At 36.4% G+C, this 26,620-nt stretch overlaps 1 protein-coding gene across 1 annotated transcript in view; it reads right to left on the minus strand.

Annotated features, from left to right (window-relative positions):
• Positions 1–26,620, minus strand: part of Cyfip (Cytoplasmic FMR1-interacting protein Sra-1) — a 452,821-nt gene that overhangs the window by 36,899 nt on the left and 389,302 nt on the right. The window contains exons 22-23 of the mRNA XM_090396405.1: positions 25,072–25,144; positions 7,226–7,320 (exon numbers count right to left, since the gene is read on the minus strand). Of these exons, the coding sequence (XP_090252531.1) occupies positions 7,226–7,320; positions 25,072–25,144 (168 nt within the window). The remainder of the gene's footprint in view (positions 1–7,225; positions 7,321–25,071; positions 25,145–26,620) is intronic.

A 26,620-nucleotide genomic window follows, 5' to 3' on the forward strand; every position in this document is an offset into this window, starting at 1 on the left:
AAATTTGTTGAGGTTTGGCATGTTCCTAAGGGCCGAGGCTGATTCCATGAATAGTCTTTCATACTTGAACTTGCTGCGGTGTATTACTGTGGCTTTCTTCCATCTTATTCTGTGGCGAGTATCCAGAGCGTGGTCTGCAAGCCCAGAGTGGCTGTACTGGTGGAATCGGATGTAATCCTTGTGTTCTGAGATTCTGATATTTGCTGTCCTGCCTGTTTGGCCAAAGTAGGACAGTTTACAGCTGCAAGGGACCTGGTATACACCAGGTAGGTCTAGGGGAAGTGGTTGGTCTTTGGTAGAGCGGATAAGGGATGCCAGTTTTCTATGTGGTCTGTAACAAGTGGTCAAGTCATGTTTTTTTAAGATTTTATTGATTTTTTCTGAGGTGCCTCTGATGTAGGGAATAGTGATGGATTTAGAGTAATCTTTTTTGTGAGGGGGAGGGGGTGGTGGGTTGTGGATGACTGGGTTAAGTATTTTTTGGATTTTTTGGAGGGGGTAGCCGTTGGCTGAGAAAGTGTCACGGATGTGATTTAGTTCAGAGGTTAGGGCTTGATCATTAGAACAGATTATTTTTGCCCTGTTGAATAATGTTTTAATAACTCCATATTGTTGTGAGGGGGGGTGGTGGGATTGTTGGTGGATGTATCTGCCAGTATGGGTGGGTTTTCTATAAACTGAGAAAACCAAGGTTCCATCAGGTTGGCGGGTGACTAGTGTGTCTAGGAAGGGGAGGTTATTGTTTTCCTCTTTTTCCAGGGTGAATTTGATTCTAGGGTGTTGGTTGTTCAAGTGTGTTAGGAAGGAGAGGAGTGAATCCGGGCCATGTGGCCAAATAGCAAAAACATCATCAACATAGCGAAGCCATATGGTAGGTTTTTGTGGGGCTGAGTTTAAGGCTTTCTCTTCAAACATCTCCATGAAAAAGTTGGCCAAGGGTGGGGAAAGTGGTGAACCCATGGCTGTCCCCTCTATCTGTTTGTAGAATTTTTCCTGCCAAACGAAATAGCCTGAGTTCATTGTAAACTGAAATAGGGCTGAGATATCGGGAGGAAATTTAGCTTGGATTAGCTCTAAGGTTTCTTTGAGAGGGACATTCGTGAATAGGGAGGAGACATCAAAACTGACCATTATGTCATTGTGTTGGAGTGTAAGGTTTTCTATACTGGCTTTGAAGTGGGCTGAGTTTTTTATGTGTGATGGTGTATTGCCAGTATAGTGTGAGAGCGCTTTGGCTAAATGCTTGGCTAGTTTGTAAGTGGGGGAATCAATGCCATCCACTATGGGACGTAATGGCACATTTTCTTTGTGTATTTTTGGGAGCCCATATATGCGGGGGGGTCTAGAGTTATAGGGTTTTAGTCTGTTGGTAATCTCCACAGGCCAAGAAGTGACCTTCTTAAGGAGCCTATGGAGTTTTCTAATTTGTGAGCTGGTGGGATTGTAATCAATGGGGAGGTAAGTGGAGCGATCTAATAATAAAGCCTTGAGCTTACCTGTGTAGTCTTTAAGATTGAGTACCACAGTGGCGTTCCCCTTATCCGCTTTGGTGATCACTATTGTTTTGTTTCTCTTCAATTCTTGTAGTGCCTTGTATTCACTAATGGATATGTTGGATTTTGGAGGTTTTGCTTTATTGAGAACACAGGCTACATCCAATCTAATGTCGTTGGCGATGTGGGTTGGAAGTTGGCGGATCCCGCGTTCAATTTGAATCATTAATTCCTAATTTTGGAAAACGAGCTTTCACATACGCTGAATCACGAGCTTTGGTCGGTCTTACATGATGTCTCGTGTACGGCAGCTAAAAAAGAATTTGAACGAGTACGAAGCCGACATATCAACAAGTTTGATAAACTAACAAAGAACTCGGCGTCGAAACTACAAACCAACACTGTTGTTAACCTATCGTCAGCTACCTTAAAGCCAGAAGCAATCCACGCTCTGTCACGTGGTCACAACTTCGCCATTGCTCCTAGGAAATTACCGGCCGAGGAATTAATGATTCAAATTGAACGCGGGATCCGCCAACTTCCAACCCACATCGCCAACGACATTAGATTGGATGTAGCCTGTGTTCTCAATAAAGCAAAACCTCCAAAATCCAACATATCCATTAGTGAATACAAGGCACTACAAGAATTGAAGAGAAACAAAAAAATAGTGATCACCAAAGCGGATAAGGGGAACGCCACTGTGGTACTCAATCTTAAAGACTACACAGGTAAGCTCAAGGCTTTATTATTAGATCGCTCCACTTACCTCCCCATTGATTACAATCCCACCAGCTCACAAATTAGAAAACTCCATAGGCTCCTTAAGAAGGTCACTTCTTGGCCTGTGGAGATTACCAACAGACTAAAACCCTATAACTCTAGACCCCCCCGCATATATGGGCTCCCAAAAATACACAAAGAAAATGTGCCATTACGTCCCATAGTGGATGGCATTGATTCCCCCACTTACAAACTAGCCAAGCATTTAGCCAAAGCGCTCTCACACTATACTGGCAATACACCATCACACATAAAAAACTCAGCCCACTTCAAAGCCAGTATAGAAAACCTTACACTCCAACACAATGACATAATGGTCAGTTTTGATGTCTCCTCCCTATTCACGAATGTCCCTCTCAAAGAAACCTTAGAGCTAATCCAAGCTAAATTTCCTCCCGATATCTCAGCCCTATTTCAGTTTACAATGAACTCAGGCTATTTCGTTTGGCAGGAAAAATTCTACAAACAGATAGAGGGGACAGCCATGGGTTCACCACTTTCCCCACCCTTGGCCAACTTTTTCATGGAGATGTTTGAAGAGAAAGCCTTAAACTCAGCCCCACAAAAACCTACCATATGGCTTCGCTATGTTGATGATGTTTTTGCTATTTGGCCACATGGCCCGGATTCACTCCTCTCCTTCCTAACACACTTGAACAACCAACACCCTAGAATCAAATTCACCCTGGAAAAAGAGGAAAACAATAACCTCCCCTTCCTAGACACACTAGTCACCCGCCAACCTGATGGAACCTTGGTTTTCTCAGTTTATAGAAAACCCACCCATACTGGCAGATACATCCACCAACAATCCCACCACCCCCCCTCACAACAATATGGAGTTATTAAAACATTATTCAACAGGGCAAAAATAATCTGTTCTAATGATCAAGCCCTAACCTCTGAACTAAATCACATCCGTGACACTTTCTCAGCCAACGGCTACCCCCTCCAAAAAATCCAAAAAATACTTAACCCAGTCATCCACAACCCACCACCCCCTCCCCCTCACAAAAAAGATTACTCTAAATCCATCACTATTCCCTACATCAGAGGCACCTCAGAAAAAATCAATAAAATCTTAAAAAAACATGACTTGACCACTTGTTACAGACCACATAGAAAACTGGCATCCCTTATCCGCTCTACCAAAGACCAACCACTTCCCCTAGACCTACCTGGTGTATACCAGGTCCCTTGCAGCTGTAAACTGTCCTACTTTGGCCAAACAGGCAGGACAGCAAATATCAGAATCTCAGAACACAAGGATTACATCCGATTCCACCAGTACAGCCACTCTGGGCTTGCAGACCACGCTCTGGATACTCGCCACAGAATAAGATGGAAGAAAGCCACAGTAATACACCGCAGCAAGTTCAAGTATGAAAGACTATTCATGGAATCAGCCTCGGCCCTTAGGAACATGCCAAACCTCAACAAATTTGGATGCATGAAACTGCCCCAAATTTGGGAAACTTTTATCAAAAGAACTTCAGCCCAAAGGCCAAGAACTACCAATATAGCCTGCCAGGGGGCACCATCAGGACTTTAGGAAAACGCTAGCGTCCTAGCCTCAGTCTCATTTGTTGTATTAGTACTTGTGTGCACGTGTCCTTTTAGTAAGTTCCCAAGAAGATGGCAACGTAACGTTCGCCGAAATATCGGAAAGTGTATATTAAAGTTTATTTAATCTATATTTCCAGTATACGCTGTCAATTCCTTAAATATTAGTTAACTAGCATGTAATGAGAATGATATAATTTTAATATTAAAATCACCCATAACTAATTTTATATGGAGTCCAGGTAAAGAATCATGCATCCTTTCTATCTCTTCATATAATTTATCTCTGATATCATTAATCCTTATCTTCTATTGATGCATAATCATTAACTATCGTCACCCAGAAATGTAGATATAACAGAGTTGACCATCTGCTGGTGTGAAATTTTTACATATAACAAGATGTTATCACGCACCATAAAATCTATGCCATTTTAATGTCTATCATTATATGTTCCACAGTAGAATATTGTTTTAATTGTTTTAGTTATTTTTATTTTTTATTTTTTTGTATGCCTCCATTTCCAAGCCATTTGGTTTCTTGTATCACTAAGATCTGAATATTGTAATTTGATATTCCATCAGTAACACATTGAAGAGACTCAGGTTTAAACAAAGTTTTTATATTCCATGTTCTAAAGTCCATTAGCCAGTTCCAATTAGTAGTTGTTGAGAACAGTCTAGTTTGTAAATCAAGTGCATCATACTCTTGTAAGTAATGGATTTTTTTACATTAGACAGGTAGTTAGCCTAATAACAATTCCCAACATTCAGGACTAGGCTTTCTCTCTTAGTTTGATCTCTATCTCTACAGCATGAGAGGGCTCTACCTGTAACTATGTTATTGCTGACATAACTCTCAGGATCAATGGGGGCACATTACCCATCTACTGTACACCCACAGATGCGAGACTCTTTGACACTTCTGCACATGTCAAAAGAAAGAGAATCCTTTCCAATAATAAGGTAATCAATGCATTTCGTGGGATGAGTGTTTATAATTATATCTTGGAAAATCGGCTTTTCTTTTATGAAAATTCTAATTCTTAAAGTGATAACTATTTTGTTCGTACAACAGTTGAAAAATTTAAGTATGAAGCACATGATTTCGCATGTTGGTGACCAATTTATACATCCTTTATTTCTTTCTTCCTTTCAGCATGAATTGACTTTTCTTGGTACATTGCCAGACTAGATTTTATGAAGTGTGGGCATGCATTACCATGACAAGGTAGAAGTCTATCACTTTCCAACACCATTGGAATGTGATGAACTAATATATCTGCATTATTCCCAATACACTCATGAGTGCTGCATCACTGTAAAAAAGAGACCAATATTTTACTCCACACAAATACATAGCCAATTCCTTCAACTTCTGTGTCTTTTTGTCTTTCTTTAAGAAAATGCACTTTATGCACAATTAATTGCTGACTACAACAACCTAGACATAAAGCACAAAACAAGAGAACTTCATGAAAAGGTTAGGGAGCTAACTAACAAATCTTGCAAAAGGGTAGGCTCTCATTGCATTGAAGATACCAGTGGAAACACCCTAATGGAGAAAGACAAAATAAGGGATAGATGGGTAGAGTATTCAAAGGAATTTTACAATCATGATAGAATAGATAAGCCAATGCAAGAAGATTTGGAGGGGGCCTACTATTCCTACCTGGGAAGTAACAAATGTCATTAGGAAACTGAAACTAAGAAAAGCTCCAGGAATGCATGGAATTATGGCTGAATATCTAAAGGCCTTCAATGATAAGGCTATATCACTGACTGACTGACTGACACATGTAACAAAATATACGAAACTGGATACCTGCCAAAAGATTTTAAGCACTCAACGTTCCTACCAATATCTAAAAAATCAAAGACAATCAAATGTGAAGAATACAGAACAATCAGTTAGCAAAAGTTATGTTATATATCATCCTAGAAAGAAATAAAATAAAATCAAAATGGCAATTAATGAAACACAATCTGGTTTCCAGGAAAATAAAGGAACTAGAGAAGGACCCTTCAACATTAGAACTATTATAGAAAGATATCTGGAGAAGCAGAAAGAAATCTACTTATGTTTTATTGACTACACAAAGGCCTTTGACAATATACGACATGAACAACTAATCAAATGCATCAGAAATTTAGGAGTAGATGGTAAAGATACCAGATTACTGATAAATCTATACTAGGAGCAAACTGCCTCAATAAAAATATCAGGAGAAATCTCGGAGGAATTCCCAGTAAAGCAGGGTGTCAGACAAAACTGTGTTCTTTCTCCTATATTGTTTAACCTCTATACTGAAAATATCTTCCAGCAATTAGAAGAATTTAAAGGAGTCAAGCATAGGAGGTGGAATATAAACAACTTAAGATATGCAGATGATACATTACTGCTAGCTGAAAATAAAAAAGATCTTCAAAACCTACTACAAGAGATGCTGAAGCTAAGTGAAAAATATGGACTTAATTTCAACTTCAAAAAAAAAACCAAAACCATGCTGGTAACAAGAGAAAATACCCAATATAAATATTAAGATCAGAGGAAATACTTTATATCAAGTAGAGAGTTATATATATTTGGGTCAACTAATTACAGAGAATGGAAAGTGTGATAAGGAAATATTAAGAATAGAAATTGCTAGATCAACCTTCATTAGCATGAAAAACATTCTGACCTCAAGGGAAATTCACACAAAAACAAGAATTAGGCTGTCCAAATGCTATGTATGGTCAACACTTCTATATGGAGCAGAAACCTGGACAATATCAAAATATTGTGAAAATAAACTAAAAGCCTGTGAGATGTGGATCCTCAGAAGAATTCTTAGAATCCCATGGACTGCCAAAAAAACCAATTTAGAAATATTAGAGGTGATTGGAGAAGATAGGAATCTGTTGAAAACCATTAAGAAAAGGAAAACACCTAACTTGGTCACATACTAAGGTATGAATCCCTACAAAAAACACTTTTAGAATGAATGATACAAGGAAAAAGAAGAAGAGGAAGACAAAGAATGGATTGGACCTTTTTGTCCTATGAAGAATGCAAAAGAGAAGCACAAAACCGTACATGGTGGAAGCTCATGGTAGTCAACCTCCTGGAAGGAGATGACATCTGACAAAACATCAACAACCTGACCATACAAAATTCATAAAAGATAGTATAAATTTACACTATATGTCCACATGTTATGTATTGGTACCACTTTTTAATTCATTAAATAGTCAAAAAAAAGAGGAAGCATACTGTTAGTTTCCATACATATTCCCTATTAACAGAGACAAAATCCCATTTATGTTTTTGAAAAGTAAAAGTGAAAACAAAATAATTATTTATCATTGATGCTTGAAGTAAACTTCATAGTTAATAAGAATACCTTTCCAGTTCCCAGTCTCTCAACATTTTGAACTACTTGTAAAGGAGAATATTTAGCTTCAAGGCGTTTTAATTTGGTTTCTGGCTTTTCTCCATCTAATTAAAAAGAAAAAAGAAAGAAAGGTTTTTATCATTGTTTATGATCATCATTATAATATAAATTTTGATATAATTACTCCCTCCACCCCACTATATCAATTTGCTATAAATTCTGAAACCTGTCATGTGTGGATTGATATAAAAAATAATTAAGAATATTACAACATGCCATGGAGTGTGAACCATTTCCAATAATCAGAAAAGCAAATTCATTCATTCATTTCTTAACATGTTATCACATCACTGCCAAATGGCAAATATTTCTGTCCTGCCAGCTTAGTCAGTGGAAATGGAAAACAAACGCCACTAGGAGATGTAAACAGTAATATCTAAAAGGAAGATAATATCTCTGTTTGGTAAATGGACTGCAGAAAATCAAGCTTCAAGAATAAAAAAATCAAAAAGAGGTTGAAGTGATCATTAGAATTTAGAGAATGACAAAGACAGCAAATAAATGTAACAGAGTGGAGCAATGGTAATTTTGAGCAAGAGTCTAAAAAAAAGACTAAACTACATTTTTCATAATTATGTAAAAATAGTCTGATGATAACTCATAACATTGTTTCATGATATAAGAAAAAACACCAATAGAAAATAAATTATTTATTTATTGAATTTAATAATATTTCACTGGATTTCTAGCCAGCATCTTCAGAGCATATATTTTAACCATTGTATAAAATACACTCAATTAGATTGCTGTAGAAATGATTTGAATTGAAATTGTTCGAATAAAAACAAAGTTAATTCGGATAGGTCAGGCTCAATATGATCTTAGAATGACTGTTTTCAAGACCCAATTAATGCAGTCACACTTGATGTTAGGGAGTGTTTCCAAAAGTAGTCCCTAAGCAACTTCTCTGCAGCACAACTGTTTCTTCCATTAATCTCACACGAAAGAATATCTAATGCAACGTTTCCCAAACTTTTCCTACAACGGAACACTTCACAAATCCTGAAATTTTAATGGAACACTTTGGTTAGAGTCGAGTACATTAGTCTCATATTCACTGTAAAGCTGAGCGCACACTATCGGCAAAGCAGGCTATATCGACAGCACACAATACAAGCATGCTGGGCCGCATAGCAAAAATTCAACAGCGCACACTACAGCCATACCGGGCCGCATCACATTGCATTGACCTTGCTTGTGACTGCACGTTTCCTAGAATTGATACCTCCGTACTTCACTTGCACTCAGAGGTGTCGACAACAGCAGGCAGCTGAGTCGAGGCCAGCGCATGCTGGCCTTAATAGCACAATCCACATGCAGAGTGAGGAGCTCCTGATTTTTAAACATGTTTGACCTTGTCACAGCATTTAAAACCATTCCAGGCTCATTAATTTTGATAATTTTTCACAGAACACTTATTCACTTTCAGGGGAACATCAGTTTATCAGGAAACCCTGATCTAACGTATGGTCTGGAAGCTATGGATGTTGCATGTTTATTTCAGAATAGACTACATATGAGCATCAGTCCAAGAAGAGAAGACACCAACCTTGGTTGGTGAGCAGAACGTTACCAAGCATAACAGAGAGTGATTCGTGGTCTTTCTTCTGGGAAATAAATAAGTCAGGAATGTATATTGGTAACATTAAGATTTCCTCAACTACCTTTGTCCCACTAGAGAGTTGTTAGAAATGATCAGTGTTTAAGCCATTGATCACAGAAGATCTTGAAGCTTGAGTCATCTGAGTAACTATAAAGTTTTCTGAATGATGAAGCGGAATGGAGTGTATTGTCATCAGCAAAGTTATGAATAGGATTGGACATTAGTGAGAGAAGATTACTGATGCCGAGGAGAAAGAGTAAAGAGCCTTGGTATACTCTGGCATTGATAGAAAAATCAGATAAGAACTATTCAGCATGACATGCAGTGAACCACCAGAGAGGAAGATATCATAAAATGGTTAAATGGAATGAATGTCTTATGCTTATATCCAATACAAAATTGGTTTAGCATCACAGTATATAAACAAGCAGCCTTCCATCTAGCAGAACAAAGGCATGATATATGAGATGCTGCAAGCAACAAAGAATCAGATTTACTAACTTTAAAGAACACTGAACTTTCATTTCTTCTGTTATATGTTTGCGTAGTAAAATCTGACTATGTAAGTTGTACTTTACAATGTAATTCCCAAGGAAGAAAGACACTTGGATGTGAACTACTGAAATGTAGGAAATTAAACATAAAAGCAATCAGCTATATATACATGTAAGATTTACTTTCATAAGCTGGAAAGTTGACAAAAACATTTCTGACATTGTAAAATATTACATGTAATTAATACTTTATATTAATAGGGCCTTTTTTGTGTTCATGGCACATTGGGTGGTTCTCATTGCTAGCGATTCAGAACAACATAATTTGGATTCATTTTCTTGGAAATCGATGATGGTAACCTTTTCAATTTCAGGGATATGTTTAGATTGCATTGCATACAAGGATATTTCAATAGTAGTAGGATTTTGGTTGTTTCTAGCATGTTTTTGTTTGTGTTTTTTGTTTGAGGTGAAAAGCAGACAGTCAGGTATGGGAATATTACCATATCAAAATGTTTATTTAGATAAGACTTGATTGACTGAATGGTAGAACCAATATAACTTGCATCCCGACTGGCAGTTGAACTTGTAATCCACATCATTATTATTGTTCTGGGCAACTCCAAGGAGTCGACAGACTCATTGAGGGAGGCCTTAACATCATGTCAAGAACAACTATTCGACATTGACACAGTATCTATCATGCCTTGCCTTGAACTCATTCACGGTTGTAGCACCCACAACAGACTCTGGAAGCTTATTCCACTCATTCACCACTCTCCAAGTAAAAAACCTAGCTCTAACTCCCTTGTCAACCACGCTCTTGCCCAGCTTCCATGCATGGCCCCTAGTCCTCCCACCACCAGTCATATTTTCAAAAATATATTCTGGATCAATCTTATAGAAACCCTTCAGTAATTTGAATGTCTCAATCATATCACCCCTCCTTCGCCTATCGTCCAATCTCTGCAACCCAGAAATCTTCAACCTATTCTCATAAGGTTCATTCCACAGACATTCTATCATCTTGGTCTCTGGATCCTCTCCACTTCCTCCCCACCACGAAGAAACCCTGGTGCCCATAACCGGGCACAGTAGTCAAGATGGGATCTTATCAAGGCTCGATACTGAGGAACAACAACTTGTTTGTCTCTGCATGTTAAAGTATTTTTCAGAAGCCAAGTGATTTGATGAGCTGATTTAGTCACTTTTGCAATGTGCCTCCTAAACTTAAATTCCCTATCCACCAACACTCCCAAATCCCTGGCCTCATCAATCTCCTGGAGTAGGGTTCCACCAATGCGATATACTGCTGCTATTCTTTTCACCCCAAAGTGCATTACCTTACACTTTGCCACATTAAATTGACATCCATTTTTCCTAGCCCAGTCCTCCAAACTATCCAAATCATCCTGTAAAATTTTGACATCCTGTGCGCTCACAATTGCTCTACCCAACTTTGCATCATCAGCAAACAAGTGAACACTTCCTCTCAAATCCTTTCCTATATCATTGATGAACAAATTGAAAAGCAGTGGTCCAAAAACAGAGCCCTGCAGCACACCACTAGTCACAAGTCATCTTTTAGACTCCACTCCTGCATAAACCACTCTCTGGTATCTCTCCTTCAACCACCCTCCTATCCATCTCACCAACCCTATATCTATCCCCATCTGCTCCAGTTTACTGATTAGGGTTCCATGTGGTATCCTGTCAAAGTCATCCCGACTGGCAGTTGAACTTGTAATCCATATCATGACATAGTAGTATGTCGGCTAGAGTTATTGTGATTCTATGTTGTAGTTTGTTGCATGTAGTGAAGATAATTCTGTAATTTGAATATTTGTTTTATGGCTTTTATAGATGTTTTGAACATATGGGAATTTTAAAGCTATATGTGGCTATATTTTGGGAAGAGGATGTGATTCTGGGGCTGAGTGAATAGCATAGTCTATAAGTTGCTTAGGGTAGTCGAAGATATCTTTCAGATGAGTTTTAATAATGGAATACCGTGAGCAGACAGAAATACAAAATTAATAATGGAAAAACTCACGTAAAAAGATTATTTAATAGTATAATTTTCGCCTGTGTGTCACAGGCATCTTCAGTACATTTTAAGCTCAAATTAAACAATAAACAACAATTTGGAATTGTCAGTTATTGTTTAATTTGAACTTAAAATGTACTGAAGATGCCTGTGACACACAGGCGAAAATTATACTATTAAATAATCTTTTTTATGTGAGTTTTTCCGTTATTAATTTTGTATTTATGTCTGCTCACGGTATTCCATTATTAAAACTCATCTGAAATGGAATCTGAAAACATCTGGAATTTTGTACAAAATCCTTATATACCAATTTTACTTGAGAAAGAAAGTCAATACAAAATACTTGTAGTTTAATTAACAATTTTTCATTAGTGTTTTATGTAATCTGGTAAAATATTAGAATGAATTGCTAAATTATTTGACCGCCAATTTAAGTGCCTCCGTAGCGCAATTGGAAGAATGACGGTACATTGTGCCCTTCGATTGGAATAGACCTAAGTTCGATTCTCTTCGCAAAAGGAGGAATCTTTATCTGGACGATTTCAATCGAAGGTGAGTTAGCCAATCTCATACGGAGGTAGCAGGGTTTTTTCTCCTGGAAACTCGGGTTTTTCATCCCGCATACAGACAAATCGGCCCTTCAGAACACATGTAATTTACAGACATAGAATACCAGTTGTGGTGGTGGTGGAGGTGGGTGGTAGACGGCGTTGATGGAGATGATTCGTAGTTGAGGTTCGGTGTGGTGGTTGAGACAGTTGTAGGTGTCCTCCCATGATGAGTCTTTGGACTCCTTGGAGGTGTCAGGAATAATAATAATAATTTTGTATTTATTTGTCTGAAGATGAATAGTTGTAAGCGTTAATGACTGGTGTTAATAAGACATGTTTTTGACACAGTAAGTGTGACAGGTGAAATACAAATAATTTCCAATGTTTGTAGGTTTGTGGTATACTTTGGTGCTGATATTTTGATCAAATCTAATGAGGGTTAAATTCAAGAAGTTTATTATTATTATTATTATTATTATGGGCAACTCCAAGGAGTCCTTAGACTCAATGAGCGAGGCCCTAAACATCATATCAAGAACTATCCAACATGTGTGTAGTATCTATCATACTTTGCTTTGAACTCATTCACAATCATGGCACAGAGCATTTTTTTTTTGGATATAGTGCATTGACACTTCACAGTTCAATATGTAAAATCTTGTGTAGAAGGAATTTTGTACAAAATCTTTATATACCAATTTTACTTGAGAAAGAAAGTCAATACAAAATACTTGTAGTTTAATTAACAATTTTTCATTAGTGTTTTATGTAATCTGGTAAAATATTAGAATGAATTGCTAAATTATTTGACCGCCAATATTGTACAAACAAAGAGAGATAGAGATAAAAAAAGAGATAGCCCAGGCAGGATTAGAGATGTAGACCTGAGGCTATTGCCAGGTGCAAAGGTCAGCGAGTTACAGGATTTTCCCGCCATGACTCAGCAATTTCGTAGGGGGGGGGGAAGGAGCCCCTGGTAGAGCATCCGGGGGAACTCGATCTGAAGAAGTCCCAAGGTCGTGAAGGCAGAATAAAAAGGAGACAGGAGCTCGGATCTGGACTATCTGTTCCTGACTTGTTCCGGTGTCGTCACTTCGAAGAGGTTCCTAGGTCCGTCCAGCCATTCCAAGGATGGAGGAAGGATATCCCGCCAGCAGTATTTTGATGATGATAGGAGATTTTTAACGATGGTGTTGGCCTATTCAAGAAGTCCAATCACAAAGTTCCTTAAGCAATCTCCGAGAATGCTGTATCGTTGTTGCCATGGAGTAGTGTCTGTTTGCAATTCTAACGGGAAAGAAGAAGATTATATTTGTGATCTCTAGGATTTTGAATGCTGAACTGGATAAGACAGGTTTCAAGTAAGATTAATGTAGAATTGTTATGGATTGTGAACCTATATGCTAGCAATTATAGAGTTGCTAGCATACTGTAAAGTTGCGAAGTCGGAAAACCGCACTTCTAAATTATTGTGAAATAGTTATCTGCAGAGTGATGAGCATTTGTTAATGTTAAAAGGTTATTGTTAAGAGTTAATGTTGGAAGGGAGATTAAATGTGAAGCTTAGTTAAGCATAATTTCTGTTGATGATCTGAGTTAAATTGAGTTGAAGTGTGTATGAAACTAACCATATGTCTGACGTATATGTGAATGTAAATGTTTTGTCTTTATCTTTAAGCTGAAGGCTAGATAAGCTGTTGTAATTAATTTGAGAACCAGATAAGTGCATTGCATTGTTACTTAGCAGAATTGATAATAACCAGATAAATTTGATATGTGTGAAATCTTTTTCTTTTATGTTGTAATTACAATGTCTTAGTATGAATAAATTGTTTTGTTTGTTAATAACTTGCCTGATTTCGACTTACCAATGCACTTCTCATAAAAATATAGAACCTGTGTCCTTAAAGTCAACCACGACTGAATAACAGTAAGTTTCAAATGTTGCTTGATTTAGAACTGAGTTTTAGAGATAATTCTGTGTTCTGTTGAGCATTTCTCTTACATGCATAGGAACGACATACAATTCCTATGCGTGATCTTTATACAAATAAATTTTTAAAGATCAGTGTAGGAGAAAGTCAGCTAGTTAGACAAAGGAATTGGTTCCAGCCAGAGGCAATTCCTGAATCTATACTTCACGCACGTGAAAGTAGCATAGTTATGACCTTGAGAAGGGGGTCATGACCTTGAGGTGATGAAACTGTAGACTAAAGGATTAAAGGTGATAAGACTAGCTCAAGCAATGATTAGAACTCGGAACACGACTGATAATAAGAGAAATAAAAAGAATAATATTGAGATATTATAAAGGAAAAAGTTCAAAAGATACGAACTGAAAATAAAGGATAAAATAAGAATATAAAAATATGACATTATTATTACAAATATTTTGTTTACAAACCATTTATTAAAACCCAAGGAATAGTTACAATATACACATTAGATAGATACAAATTCCTTATTCTTCTAAACCTTAGTTCTGAGTTATCATAGGACTTAAACATACCATTATGTGATCACGAGACACACCAGTCAAGCTTAAATTACTATTACTTATACAATGTCTCATTGGCATATTACATACAATAGATTCATGCAATCTCTACACATATGTTCAGAAATCCAGTTACAAGTTTCCTTTTCACAAACAGTCCTTCACATTAATCAAATGTTCCACAGGAATCTTCCTATCTTTTCTTTCACTCACGATGTTGCTCCTTTCCTTCCTAACATCTTGACATAATGTCTCCCTCGTATTGGTGATTCATGTAGACGATAGCTGAAACTTCCTTTTCCTTTCCCGACCCCAAACGGCAGAGGTCTTCAGATGAGAGAACGCCGAGGATTCTGAAGACAGACCAATGAAGCCTCTCTTTCTTTTCCTGACCAAGGATGGCAGCGATCACAGGCAAGAGTAAGCATTGAGAACCTGGGACAATTTTGCTGACTGACTGACTAAAGGTCCCTTATATAGGCCAAGGTTTCCTTTTCTTCCTTGTTTTCATATTCGCACACTTTTCGAACTTGTCATGTGATTACCTCCAGGTGTGTCGATGTCATCTTCGCACTTGCTGACTGTTTGATGCAATGACGCTATTCTTTGCAAGTTTCTGTAACTTTTCTCTAGTGGTAATCCTCTTTGTTCTTTACTAATCTTGGCGTAAATTTGCTGACTCATGTGCCACATTATATTAACAAAGGAAATTCCTTTTTGCTGAACATAATAACTTACAAGGAATAATATTTCATTAAACATTTTACACATCTTTTATAGTACATTTCCTGAATTAAAACCATCGTAAAACTGAACACGATAAGTCATGGAAATACTTATCATGTTCTTATATAACTTATCAGAGATTTTACAACATTATGGGAAAGGCATTTCTTTAAAAACAAATTTAAACAATTAAACAAAATAATTAACTTCCTTGTACTCGTAAACCAGCCCAATTCCTGAACACTCTCAAACCAACTAAACTCCTCCTAACACTTGTAAAATAAAAAAAAAAGCAGGTGACTGGCTCATAGTTTTCAGCTTTACTCATCTGAGAATGTTTTAATGTAATGAAATGGCTAGCACCCATCATATTTGTTGCTTGCTCACTGTATATAATATAGGTTTTTTTATTCTCAGTCTTTATTCATTCAGTTCTCTTAAAATCTAACGTTACAAATTCATCTTTTCTGTTTTAACTTTTTGATCATTAGTTTTAAAATTCCCGTCTGTCTTCATGTATTTTTAACCTTGTTGCTATCTTGTATCCATCACTTAAAATTGCATACTGCCTTGGCTCCAATCAAAGGGTTTCATCTACACCGACTGAGCTATGGAGACTGTTTATTACTACACGTTGGAAAATTAGCTTTTCTTTTATGAAAATTCTAATTTTTAAAGGGGTAACTATTTTGCTTGTATAACAGTTGGAAAATTTTATTTATAAAGCATGTGATTTTGTGTATTGGTGGCAAATTCATACATCGCCTTATTCCTTTCTTCTCTTCAACAATGAATTGACTCTTCTTGGCACTGTGCCAGCTAGGGTTCTCACAACTTGACTAGACTATACATTCATTTTGGAAGATGTGTAACAGAAAATATTATGGAAATTATTTTGGCACTAAATGTAAATGAGTTTAACATCTGATAATGTATAGTACACATTTCAGCATTTTACCTTGCACTGCTACTAGAGGAGAATGGAGGAAACTGAGACTTCTGTCTAATCAATGGAGCAAGCCAACGACAGAGACCATGCAAACAGCCAAGGCGGCAATAAGCTTATATCAGATGGTGAGCTGCCTGACAACACGAGAGAGAGCCAGGAGTGCATTAGGGTGTAAGCCAGTCTGGTTGGCTGAGTGGTTAGAATGTCTGCTTTTCAGTCAAGAGGCTGCAGGTTCGAATCCCACAACAGGCATGGATGTTTGTGATTGTGGAAATGCTGTGGAAAGGGAATCTGCAACCCTACCTCTTATTCTAGTAGAAGACTTCACTCCCAAAACTGGTGAGGTATAGGAGTGACAATATGGAGTCTACAGCCTCAAATGTGAAAAAAAAAAATTTTATACTACTATAATGTAGGGAAATATGCATGTCAAGTTGTTATGTTTACAGATTTAGATACATTGCTGATGTTTGAGAACAACTCTTTCTGCTTTTATGAACAAGACATGTTAAATTGTATTACATTACATTGCATTGCCTCAGACTTGCACTACGTGCAGGTGCAAACTTGACTTACTTGTCTGTTTGTTCACTTGGGGAATAGGATTAAAAACCAAGTTTATATAAAATTACTTGGTATCTTGAATACATTGTATTACATTCTCACTTCAAGGCTAATTTCAAAATATTGCAAAATTACATTCAGTAGTATTTCAAATGAACTTGCAGTTGAAAAACGAAACGTTGTTATTATCAATGTTATTTGTAGAGTGCTCATTTCCATACTAATAATGCTGTTTCTTTACCATTGTAAAATAACCTTTTGTGGGTGGAAGCAACATAAAAAATATATATATATGATGAAATTATCTGAGACATCCTATACAGAATTTATTAAAATTTTATGTTTGTTTTTAGTATTCTAAGTCCCCCCCGGCCCATGATCACACACATAGTAACTGAATTATAAATATCTACTTTCTTCTAATTTTGTATTTCATACTTTTCACAGTATGTACACTTCACATTTGATATGATTAAAAATTTTCATATTATTATCTATAAAGCAAAGTTGTCAAAGCACATTCTTCAGGCAATCTGTGAAGTAGTCTATGAAATCTGATTTTGAACAAAAATAAAATAACAATCTGGAATGTTGGCAGCCTCCCCCCCCCCCAATTCAAATAATTATCTTGAATTAAGTTCTTTGAGAAAAATAAAATGTGTATTGTCGACTAAGCAATTAGACAAAATTAGTGCAAAAAATTAAAAGTGACATTGGTTCTTCAAGGTAATGCAACATTTAAGTGAAGAAAGTATGCAGGGATCTCTTATTTTGTTCTGGCGTTTAAAATTGTACAATAAAAGGAAAAAACAAAAATAAAAATAATTTCTATATTTTTAGTCTATCCAAAATAACTAAAAGTCCAGTTACCCAGCACAGAACAATGAACTGTGTTTCTTGTTCTGTGCTGAAACATGAGATAATCTGGTAGGATGGAGGAAAGACTAAATAGCATGCATGATACCCAGATTTTGCTGGACGTATAGTGTCCTGGCCAGTTGGGAAGTTAATATATGTATTTCGATTTTTTAGCATTTAAATTTTAAGCACATTAAAAAAGTAAGGGGTGCTCAACTTAAAATTGCATCAGTACCCTTAGAGATGGTATTGGGCATAGCAATAACATGTTCAACACTACCAAATTAGATGATCATTATATATAAATTTTAATTAACCTATCCTCTAGCCATTGGTAACCAATATCTAATTCTACTTTAAAGTTATATAAATTTACTCTTTTTTAACTCACTGATGAAAGCTATTCAATACAATTTCCACACAAACAGAAACAAATGAATTTCGTTTATTTGGTCAAACACTCTTCTGCACTATCTTATTTTCAGAGTAAAGCATAGTTCAGCCATAAGCAGCAAACTTCTGCTATCTATTCATATACATGCACATGGCTGGTGCTCTGCTAAATTGGCCACTATTATTCTTGCACTCTCCTCCAAAATCATTAAAACAAGAGCAACTGTAAACTAACCTGCCTTCTTTTCCTATTGCTTCCTTTCCTATTATTCTATTCTATTCCTCTTGCCCACGCAACACTAATGTGCAATAGGTCATGTGGCCTTCCATGTGTGGAGCAGATACTAAAAAAAAAAAGACCTTATAAACTTAAATCACATTTTTCTGTCTCAAAAATAGCAATGATCCTGCTTTATCTTGCTACCCCAGCTGGAAAGTTATGAATATACTGCTGATAACAGCACAATTAACAGAATTATGGATAATGCAGAACTCCTCCAATGAGTCTCCCAACTCTAAACAGATCCTATAGGTAATAATATTTATTAACAGTATTCTTGAAATCAGTAATGATAATACATGAATACTGATTGTGTTTACAAATACTCTCTTTCTCATTATGTAAATTAAAACATCCAAAGAAATTTCTAAAGCTATTTTACCTCAATCTGTCATGAATATTCATGCATCACTGTCAATCAGACTGGCAGCAATCATTTTTCTTATTCTTTCTATAGTTCATCATAATCATCAAATTCCTGCCATGTACCCTCAAGGGGGTGTACAGGATATGATAGTACTACATGAAAAAAATTACATCATTACTAACTTCCTATCTACAATTTTCCTCCAAATCAGTCTGTTACTTGTCAAGACTCCAACATTATCAGATCTTATATTTCTATCGTCTAAGGCACTTTGTACCGTATGAATCCACCTATATCTTGGTCTACCTCTGGGTCGTTTTGCTGCCAACCTAGCAGATAACACTTGTTTTGCTAATCATTCTTCACCCATTCTGTTTAGGTCACCATACCACCTGAGATTAGCTCTGCTAACGCATTCCTGGATGCTGACAATGTCAAGTTCTTTCCTAATATCCTTGTTTTTAATATGATACTGCCATTGATGCTACCTGTTCACGCCTATAATCTTTCCAAGGACTCTCATATCTGCGGTCTCTAGTCTTTGGTCAAGTGTTTTATTTTGTATAGAGCTAATTTAGTGTTCTGACTAATTTCTCTCTTATTCCATATGAATTTTTTCAATTGACTTCCCACCATACCAGCTTTGCTGATTCTGTTGTCTATTTCTATATTTAATTTACCATCTTCACTAAAAATCGTGCCAAAGTAGCTGAAATGTTTCACTTGTTCCACAGGTTCTCCATTCACAACACAGTTGACATTTTCAATGATTCTGCCTATTTTCATTGTCTTTGTCTTTTTATTGCTGACCTTCATACCATATCTATTACAACAGCTATTCAATTTAGTCAGAGAATCTTGCAGACTTGTAGCAGATTTATTTAGAAGTATAACATCATCCGCATAAAGCAAAGAGCTGAATTTAACATCTCCAATTTTGATATCATGTTTAATACCACTTTCCTTCATAATGTGATCCATATAGATAATGAATAACAGAGGGGATAATGTACATCCTTGTCTCACACCAGATTTAACATTAAACCATCTTCCTATACTTCCTTCAATTCTAACTGTTGACTTACAACGCAAATAAAGACTAAGTATTGCTTGATATAATGCCCCATTGACACAATATAACTGCAGCTTATTGAATTGCTTCTCTCTTGGCACCTTATCATATGCCTTTTCCATATCGACAAAACTTAAATACAGATCTTTGTTATATTCCCATGCTTTCTTGACTATTTCTCGTAAAGTGAAGATCTGATCCTGACGGCCTCTATTTGGCCTGAATCCAGCTTGTTCTTCACCAAGCTTTCCTTCCACAATTCTTCTCAACCATTTCTCAAGTATACTCATAGATCTTGCCAGGAACACTCAGTAGGGAAATACCTCTGTAATTCTCACATTCAGTTTTATTTCCCTTTTCATATGTGGGTACTATTAGAGCTCTACTCCAATCATCAGAAATTCGTCCCTCTGTCCAGGCTTTCTGAACTATGCAGTGCAGCCACTGTAAGACTCTTATACCACCATACTTCAGCATTTCTGGTCAAATATCATCTACTCCTGATGCCTTTCCACATTTCAAGCCTCTAACAGCTTTTTCTACTTCAAGTACGGATATGTATTCCTGACTGCATGCGTCGTCAGTGTTTTTTACCACTGTGCTGTCATCACTGCTCGTTTCATTTAGCAGTTTTTCAAAGTAATTACTCCATACCTCAAGGATATCTTTTTCTACCGTTTTCATGTCACCTTTATCATCTCTAACTCCTTTTACAGCACTCTTTCCTCCATTCCTAAGCTTCTTCAACAACCTCCAGAATATTTTGCCACCTTCTTGATGTTTATTTTCTATATTCTTGCCAAAGTCCTCCCATGACTTTTGTTTAGCTAGTTTTACACAGTGTTTAGCATTCTTGCATTTGTCTCTATTCTCTAAGAGCACAAGCTGACTTATTTGACAGGAACTTTTGATATGCTTTCTTCTTTTCCTTCACTGCCTCTTTAACTTCCTGTGTCCACCAGGGAGTTCTGATTTTTTTTAACCTTGTAGACAACCTCACAACATGCCTCTCTGGCAGAATCAATCAATGTTCTTACATGTTATTCTTTTCAATATGAAATTCCATTTTATCCTGCTCAAGACTAAATAGTGATCACTTCCAATTTCAAATCCTCTGAACACTCTTGTGTCCTGCACCAGGGAGAAAACATCACTATCAACAATAACATAGTCAATGAGACTTTTCTTATTCCTAGCCTCTTCTCTCCATGTGAATTTGTGCACATTTTTATGTTGGAACATGGTGTTAGTAATAACCAGTCCATGTCCTGAGCAGAAATCCAACAGATATTTGCCATTATTATTAGCTTTGCTCTTTTCTCCAAATTTTCCCAAAATATTTTTGTATGTCTGACAATCATTTCCTACTCTGCTATTTAGATCCCCAACAAAGACCAACTTTTCCTTTTTCATTGTGTCAGTTGCTTTTTCTAAAGCCTCAAAAAATTCCTCCACTTCTACCTTAGTAGAACCTTCTGTGGGACCATAGGCACATAGACTGACTGCCATTCAAGAAGATTAGCCTCATATTTTGTGTTGAATACTATGGCAACTCCTTCTTTTCCTTGATTGTCATTGCCTGAATATAACATTTTGTATTTATTGCTTAGAAAGATCTCACCAGTTTTGGTCTTTTTTGTTTCAGTCACCCCTATTATGTCGATCTGGTACTTATCTAATTCCTCAGCTAGCTCCATTTCTTTGCCATTCAGGCTTCTTACGCTGATAGTATCGATCTTTAACTCTGGTGATGTTGAGTTGGGGTTTGTTTTTAGATTTGTTCCAGTAGCTGACAAGGCTCCCGTTGTTTTCGCTGTTCGCCCTGGTTCCCTGGCGAAAACAATGGGAGCCTTGTTTAACCGAGCAACGCCCCAGCCGGCATGAAATTTTGTCATGTTGTACCATCATTTTTTATTTTGGTTTAACCAATAAGAATACAATTTGGTCGGCTAAATCCCAAATTGCCAGCCCATCCTCGTTCGTTCAGTATCCAAGTAGATACCCAACAGGGTGCACCACGAGAAGGTGAGGATTGGACATTAGGTCAGAAGCCCTGGTCGGTTCTCCACATTCCTTTAAAGGCTATGTGGAGGTCTCCTCTCAGTTATATAGCTTGGACCCTTAAGCACCCCAATCTTTCTATCTTTCAAGAAGATTAACCTCGTATTTAGTGTTGAATACTATGGATACTCCTTCTTTTCCTTGATTGTCATTGCCTCCATATAACATTTTGTTCTATCTTTCTATAGTTCTCTGAACTATCTAGCTTGCTATTTCACCAATATTATGAGGAGTCTCTAATGCACATCATCATTTATAAATTGACTTCACAGGATGTATACTAAAATTTAATGAATAAATAACTTCAACCTGTGTCACTTGCTCTACTGGTATTATAGTTACATAACTTTACACAAGTATTTTTCAAATCTGAAAAAACACCTCAACTCAACATCACCAGAGTTAAAGATCGGTACTATCAACATAAGAAGCCTGAATATCAAAGAATTGGAGCTAGCTGAGGAATTAGATAAGTACCAGATCGACATAATAGGAGTGAATGAAACAAAAAAGACAAAAACTGGTGAGATCTTTCTGAGCAATAAATACAAAATGTTATATTCAGGCAATGACAATCAAGGAAAAGAAGGAGTAACCATAGTACTCAACACTAAATACGAGGTTAATCTTCTTGAATGGCAGGCAGTCTCAAGAAGAGTGATGTGGCAAATATCAGAATGAGGAACTGGACAATGAGACTTATTTGTGCCTATGGTCCCACAGAAGGTTCTACTAAGGTAGAAGTGTACGAATTTTTTGAAGATTTAGAGAAAGCATCTGACACAATGAAAAAGGAAAAGTAAGTCCTTGTTGGGGATCTAAATAGCAGAGTAGGAAATGATTGTCAGAAATACAAAAATATTTTGGGAAAATTTGGAGAAAAGAGCAAATCTAATAATAATGGCAAATACGTGTTGGATTTCTGCTCAGGACATGGAATGGTTATTACTAACACCATGTTCCAACATAAAAATGTGCACAAATTCACATGGAGAGAAGAGGCAAGAAATAATTGACTATGTTATTGTTGATAGTGATGTTTTCTCCCTTGTGCAGGACACCAAAGTGTACAGAAGATTTGAAATTCGAAGTGATCACTATTTAGTCTTGAGGAGGATAAAATTGAATTTCATATTGAAAAGAATAACATGTAAGAAAGTTTTAAAGCGAATAAAAGTTGAGCAGCTCTCAGATGTGAACTGTAGACTAAAATACACAAAGATTATTGAAGAAAAAAATGAAAGAGTTTGAGAACAGGAACCAAACTTTAGAGATTCAGTGGCAAGCCTTGAAGTAAACCTTGATTGATTCAGCCAGAGAGGCATGTGGTGAGGTTGTCTGCAAGGACAGACAAATCAGAACCACATAGTGAACACAAGAACTTAAAGAGGCAGTGAAGGAAAAGAAGAAAGCATATCAAAAATTCCTGGCAAATAAGTCAGCTTGTTCTCTTAGAGAATACAGAGACAAATGCAAAAATGTTAAACACTGTGTAAAACTAGCTAAACAAAAGTCATGGGAGGACTTTGGCAAGAACATAGAAAATAAATATCAAGAAGGTGGCAAAATATTTTTCGAGGTTGTTGAAGAAGCTTAGAAATGGAGGAAAGAGTATCGTAAAAGTAGATAAAGGTGACATGAAACAGGAGAAAAAGATATCCTTGAAGAATGGAGTAATTACTTCGAGAAATTGCTAAATGAAACAAGCAATGATAGCACAGTGGTGATAAAAAACACTCAAGCATACAGTCAGGAATACATATCCATACTTGATTGGAGTATGGATATGGACATATCCTGATGATTGGAGTAGAGCTCTCATAGTACCCATATATAAAAAGGGAAATAAAAATGAATGTGAGAATTACAGAGGTATTTCCCTACTGAGTATTCCTGGTAAGATATATGAAGTCTACTTGAGAAACGGTTGAGAAGAATTGTAGAAGAAAAGCATGGTGAAGAACAAGCTGGATTCAGGCCAAATAGAGGCTGTCAGAATCAGATCTTCACTTTACAACAAATAGTGGAGAAATCATGGGAATAAAACAAAGATCTCTATTTGAGTTTTGTAAATCTGGGAAAGTCATATGATAAGGTGCCAAGAGAGAAGCTATTCAATATGCTACAGTTATATGGTGTCAATGGGGCATTATATCAAGCAATACTTAGTCTTTATTTGAGTTGTAAGTCAGCAGTTAAAATTGAAGGAAGTATAGGAAGATGGTTTAATGTTAAATCTGATGTGAGACAAGGATGTACATTATTCCCTCTGTTATTCATTATCTATATGGATCACATTATGAAGGAAAGTGGTATTAAACATGATATCAAAATTGGAGGTGTTAATGTCAGCTCTTTGCTTTATGCGAACAATGTTATACTTCTACATAAATCCACTACAAGTTTGCAAGATTCCCTGACCAAATTGAATAACTGTTGTAATAGATATGGTATGAAGGTCAGCAATAAAAAGACAAAGACAATGAAAATAGGTAGAATCGTTGAAAATGTCAAATGCATTGTGAATGGAGAACCTGTGGAACAAGTAAAACAATTCACCTACCTAGGCATGATTTTTAGTGAAGATGGTAAATTAAATATGGAAATAGACAACAGAGTCAATAAAGCTGGTATAATAGGAATTCAACTGAATAACTTCATATGGAATAAGAGAAAAATTAGTCGGAACACTAAATTAGCTGTATATAAGACAGTGTTCAAACCAGTTTTAACTTATGGATCAGAGAGCTGGGTCAGAAGTAAAACACTTGACCAAAGACTAGAGACCACAGATATGAGAATTCTGAGAAAGATTAGAGTCGTGAACAGATGGCATCAATGGCAATATCATATTAAAAACGAGGATATTAGGAAAGAACATGACAATGTCAGCATCCAGGAATGCGTTAGCAAAGCTAATCTCGGGTGGTAATTTAAACAGAATGGGCAAGGGAAGATTGGCAGGAAAACGATCCAGATATAGGTACAGATACAGAGGATGACCAAGATATAGGTGGATTGATGTGGTACAAAGTGCCTTAGACGACAGAAATATAAGATCTGATAATGTTGGCGTCTTGACAAGTAACAGATTGATCTGGAGGAAAATTGTAGATTGGAAGTTAGTAATGATGTAAATTTTTCATATAGTACTATCATATCTCATACACTCCTTGAGGGTACATGGCAGGAATTTGATGATGATGATGAACTTTACACAATGGGTTGTAATATAAACAAATACCTGCCATAATATCATAACTAGAATAAAATGAAATGTATTGTAATGAATTGTGGATGTAAATCATACATCTATATTGTGCAACATACCTTTACAATAAGGTCGAGGTAGAATGTTCTGAAATGGAGCAGCATGAAGGAGGTCACAGACTTCTTCCTGTGACTAAAAAAAAAAATTAATTAAAAAAAAAACACTTAAAGAATCGATTTCATATTCATAATTGTTATATCAAATAAACAGCTCTGTTAATTGTAATTTTTTCTTCCTAAAGAAATCCTTCTTTTCAAGGACAGATGCTTCTCCTACATAGTTAGATACCACAAAATTTCTGAGGAATAAAATAAAACTAAAAATTAAGAAAACAGCTGGTTGGTATATTGTGTGAATTCTCAAGCATCATAATTCCTACATCATAGGCTTCACATCAATTATATGGGTCCCAATGTTTCCCTGACATTTTAATTTATAAAAGAAAGACATTATGCAAAACAATAATCTACCATGTTAGAAAACTAAATTTTTCATAAAAAATAACCAAAAATTATTGTTACACCTAGAGTCAAATTTTTTTCGGAAAATGAGAAGAATTTTCCACATATGGAACTTCCTGAAAAATGTGATAGATTGCAATCCTTAACAGCAGATACAACTGACACTCACTATAGCAAACTTGCAGGGATCTCAGAAACAGTGTGTTATTTCTAACAACACAAAGAGAGTAAAAAGCACATTCATTGAACTTATTAATGTTTCACCAGTTTACTATCCAGCATCTTCATAGCCCAAATTATACACAGATTTTAACTGTGAAAAGCACAAGCACTGAACTAAATAATTGTGGAAAACAATTCAAACAGTAACTGAAAAAGAACTAATGTACTTATATGGTGCCCCCCTCTATGAACTAGATAATCATAAAGTTAATTTGGAGAGGTCAGACTATCAGGTCTCAAAATGACAGTCTCCCATATCTTTGGCAAATTAAATGCAGCAATACTTGTTGAGGTTAGGAAAGTGCTTCATAGTTGATTCTCAAAATAGTCTCTCAGACCTATAACAACTTCTAAGTAGTAGTATCGATGTTTTCTTCCATTTAATCCTATGTCAAGGAGTATCCAGAGCATGGTTTATTAATCCTCACTTGCCATACAGATGATTGCAAATGTGATTTTTGTGTTCTTCAAGGTGGATGTTAATTAATCTACCAGTCTGTCCAAAGTATGCTAAACTGCAGGCACAAGAAACTTCATACACTCCAGGATTGCAAGACGTGAAGTGATCTTTAAGAGAATGAATGAAGGTAACTAGCTGAATGTGAGATTTTAAAGTGGCATAGAGATCATATTTCCAGAGAACACTAGCTATTTTTTCTGATGTACTCTTAATATACAGGATGGCAATGGTTATGCTGTAATATTGTGTATTTGTTGTTGGAAGGATGAGAGGGGTGATGGTAGACAGAGATTTGAAGTTCAGAGGGCATACTGCAAAAGTTGGAAAAATAGCTCAGAGGATTACTTGGATGTTGAAATTGGAGGATCACCAGTAACTTCAGAATGACTGAATACAATCCAGCCTATTTGGACTCTCTCCATCAACAAGCTTTTGTAGATCCTTGAGAGTTTCATTAGGTTCTTT

Source organism: Typopeltis vanoorti, chromosome 8, assembly GCF_054136105.1.
Source record: "Typopeltis vanoorti isolate ZY-2024b chromosome 8, IOZ_Tvanoo_1.0, whole genome shotgun sequence".
Classification (NCBI taxonomy): Eukaryota; Metazoa; Arthropoda; class Arachnida; order Uropygi; family Thelyphonidae; genus Typopeltis; species Typopeltis vanoorti.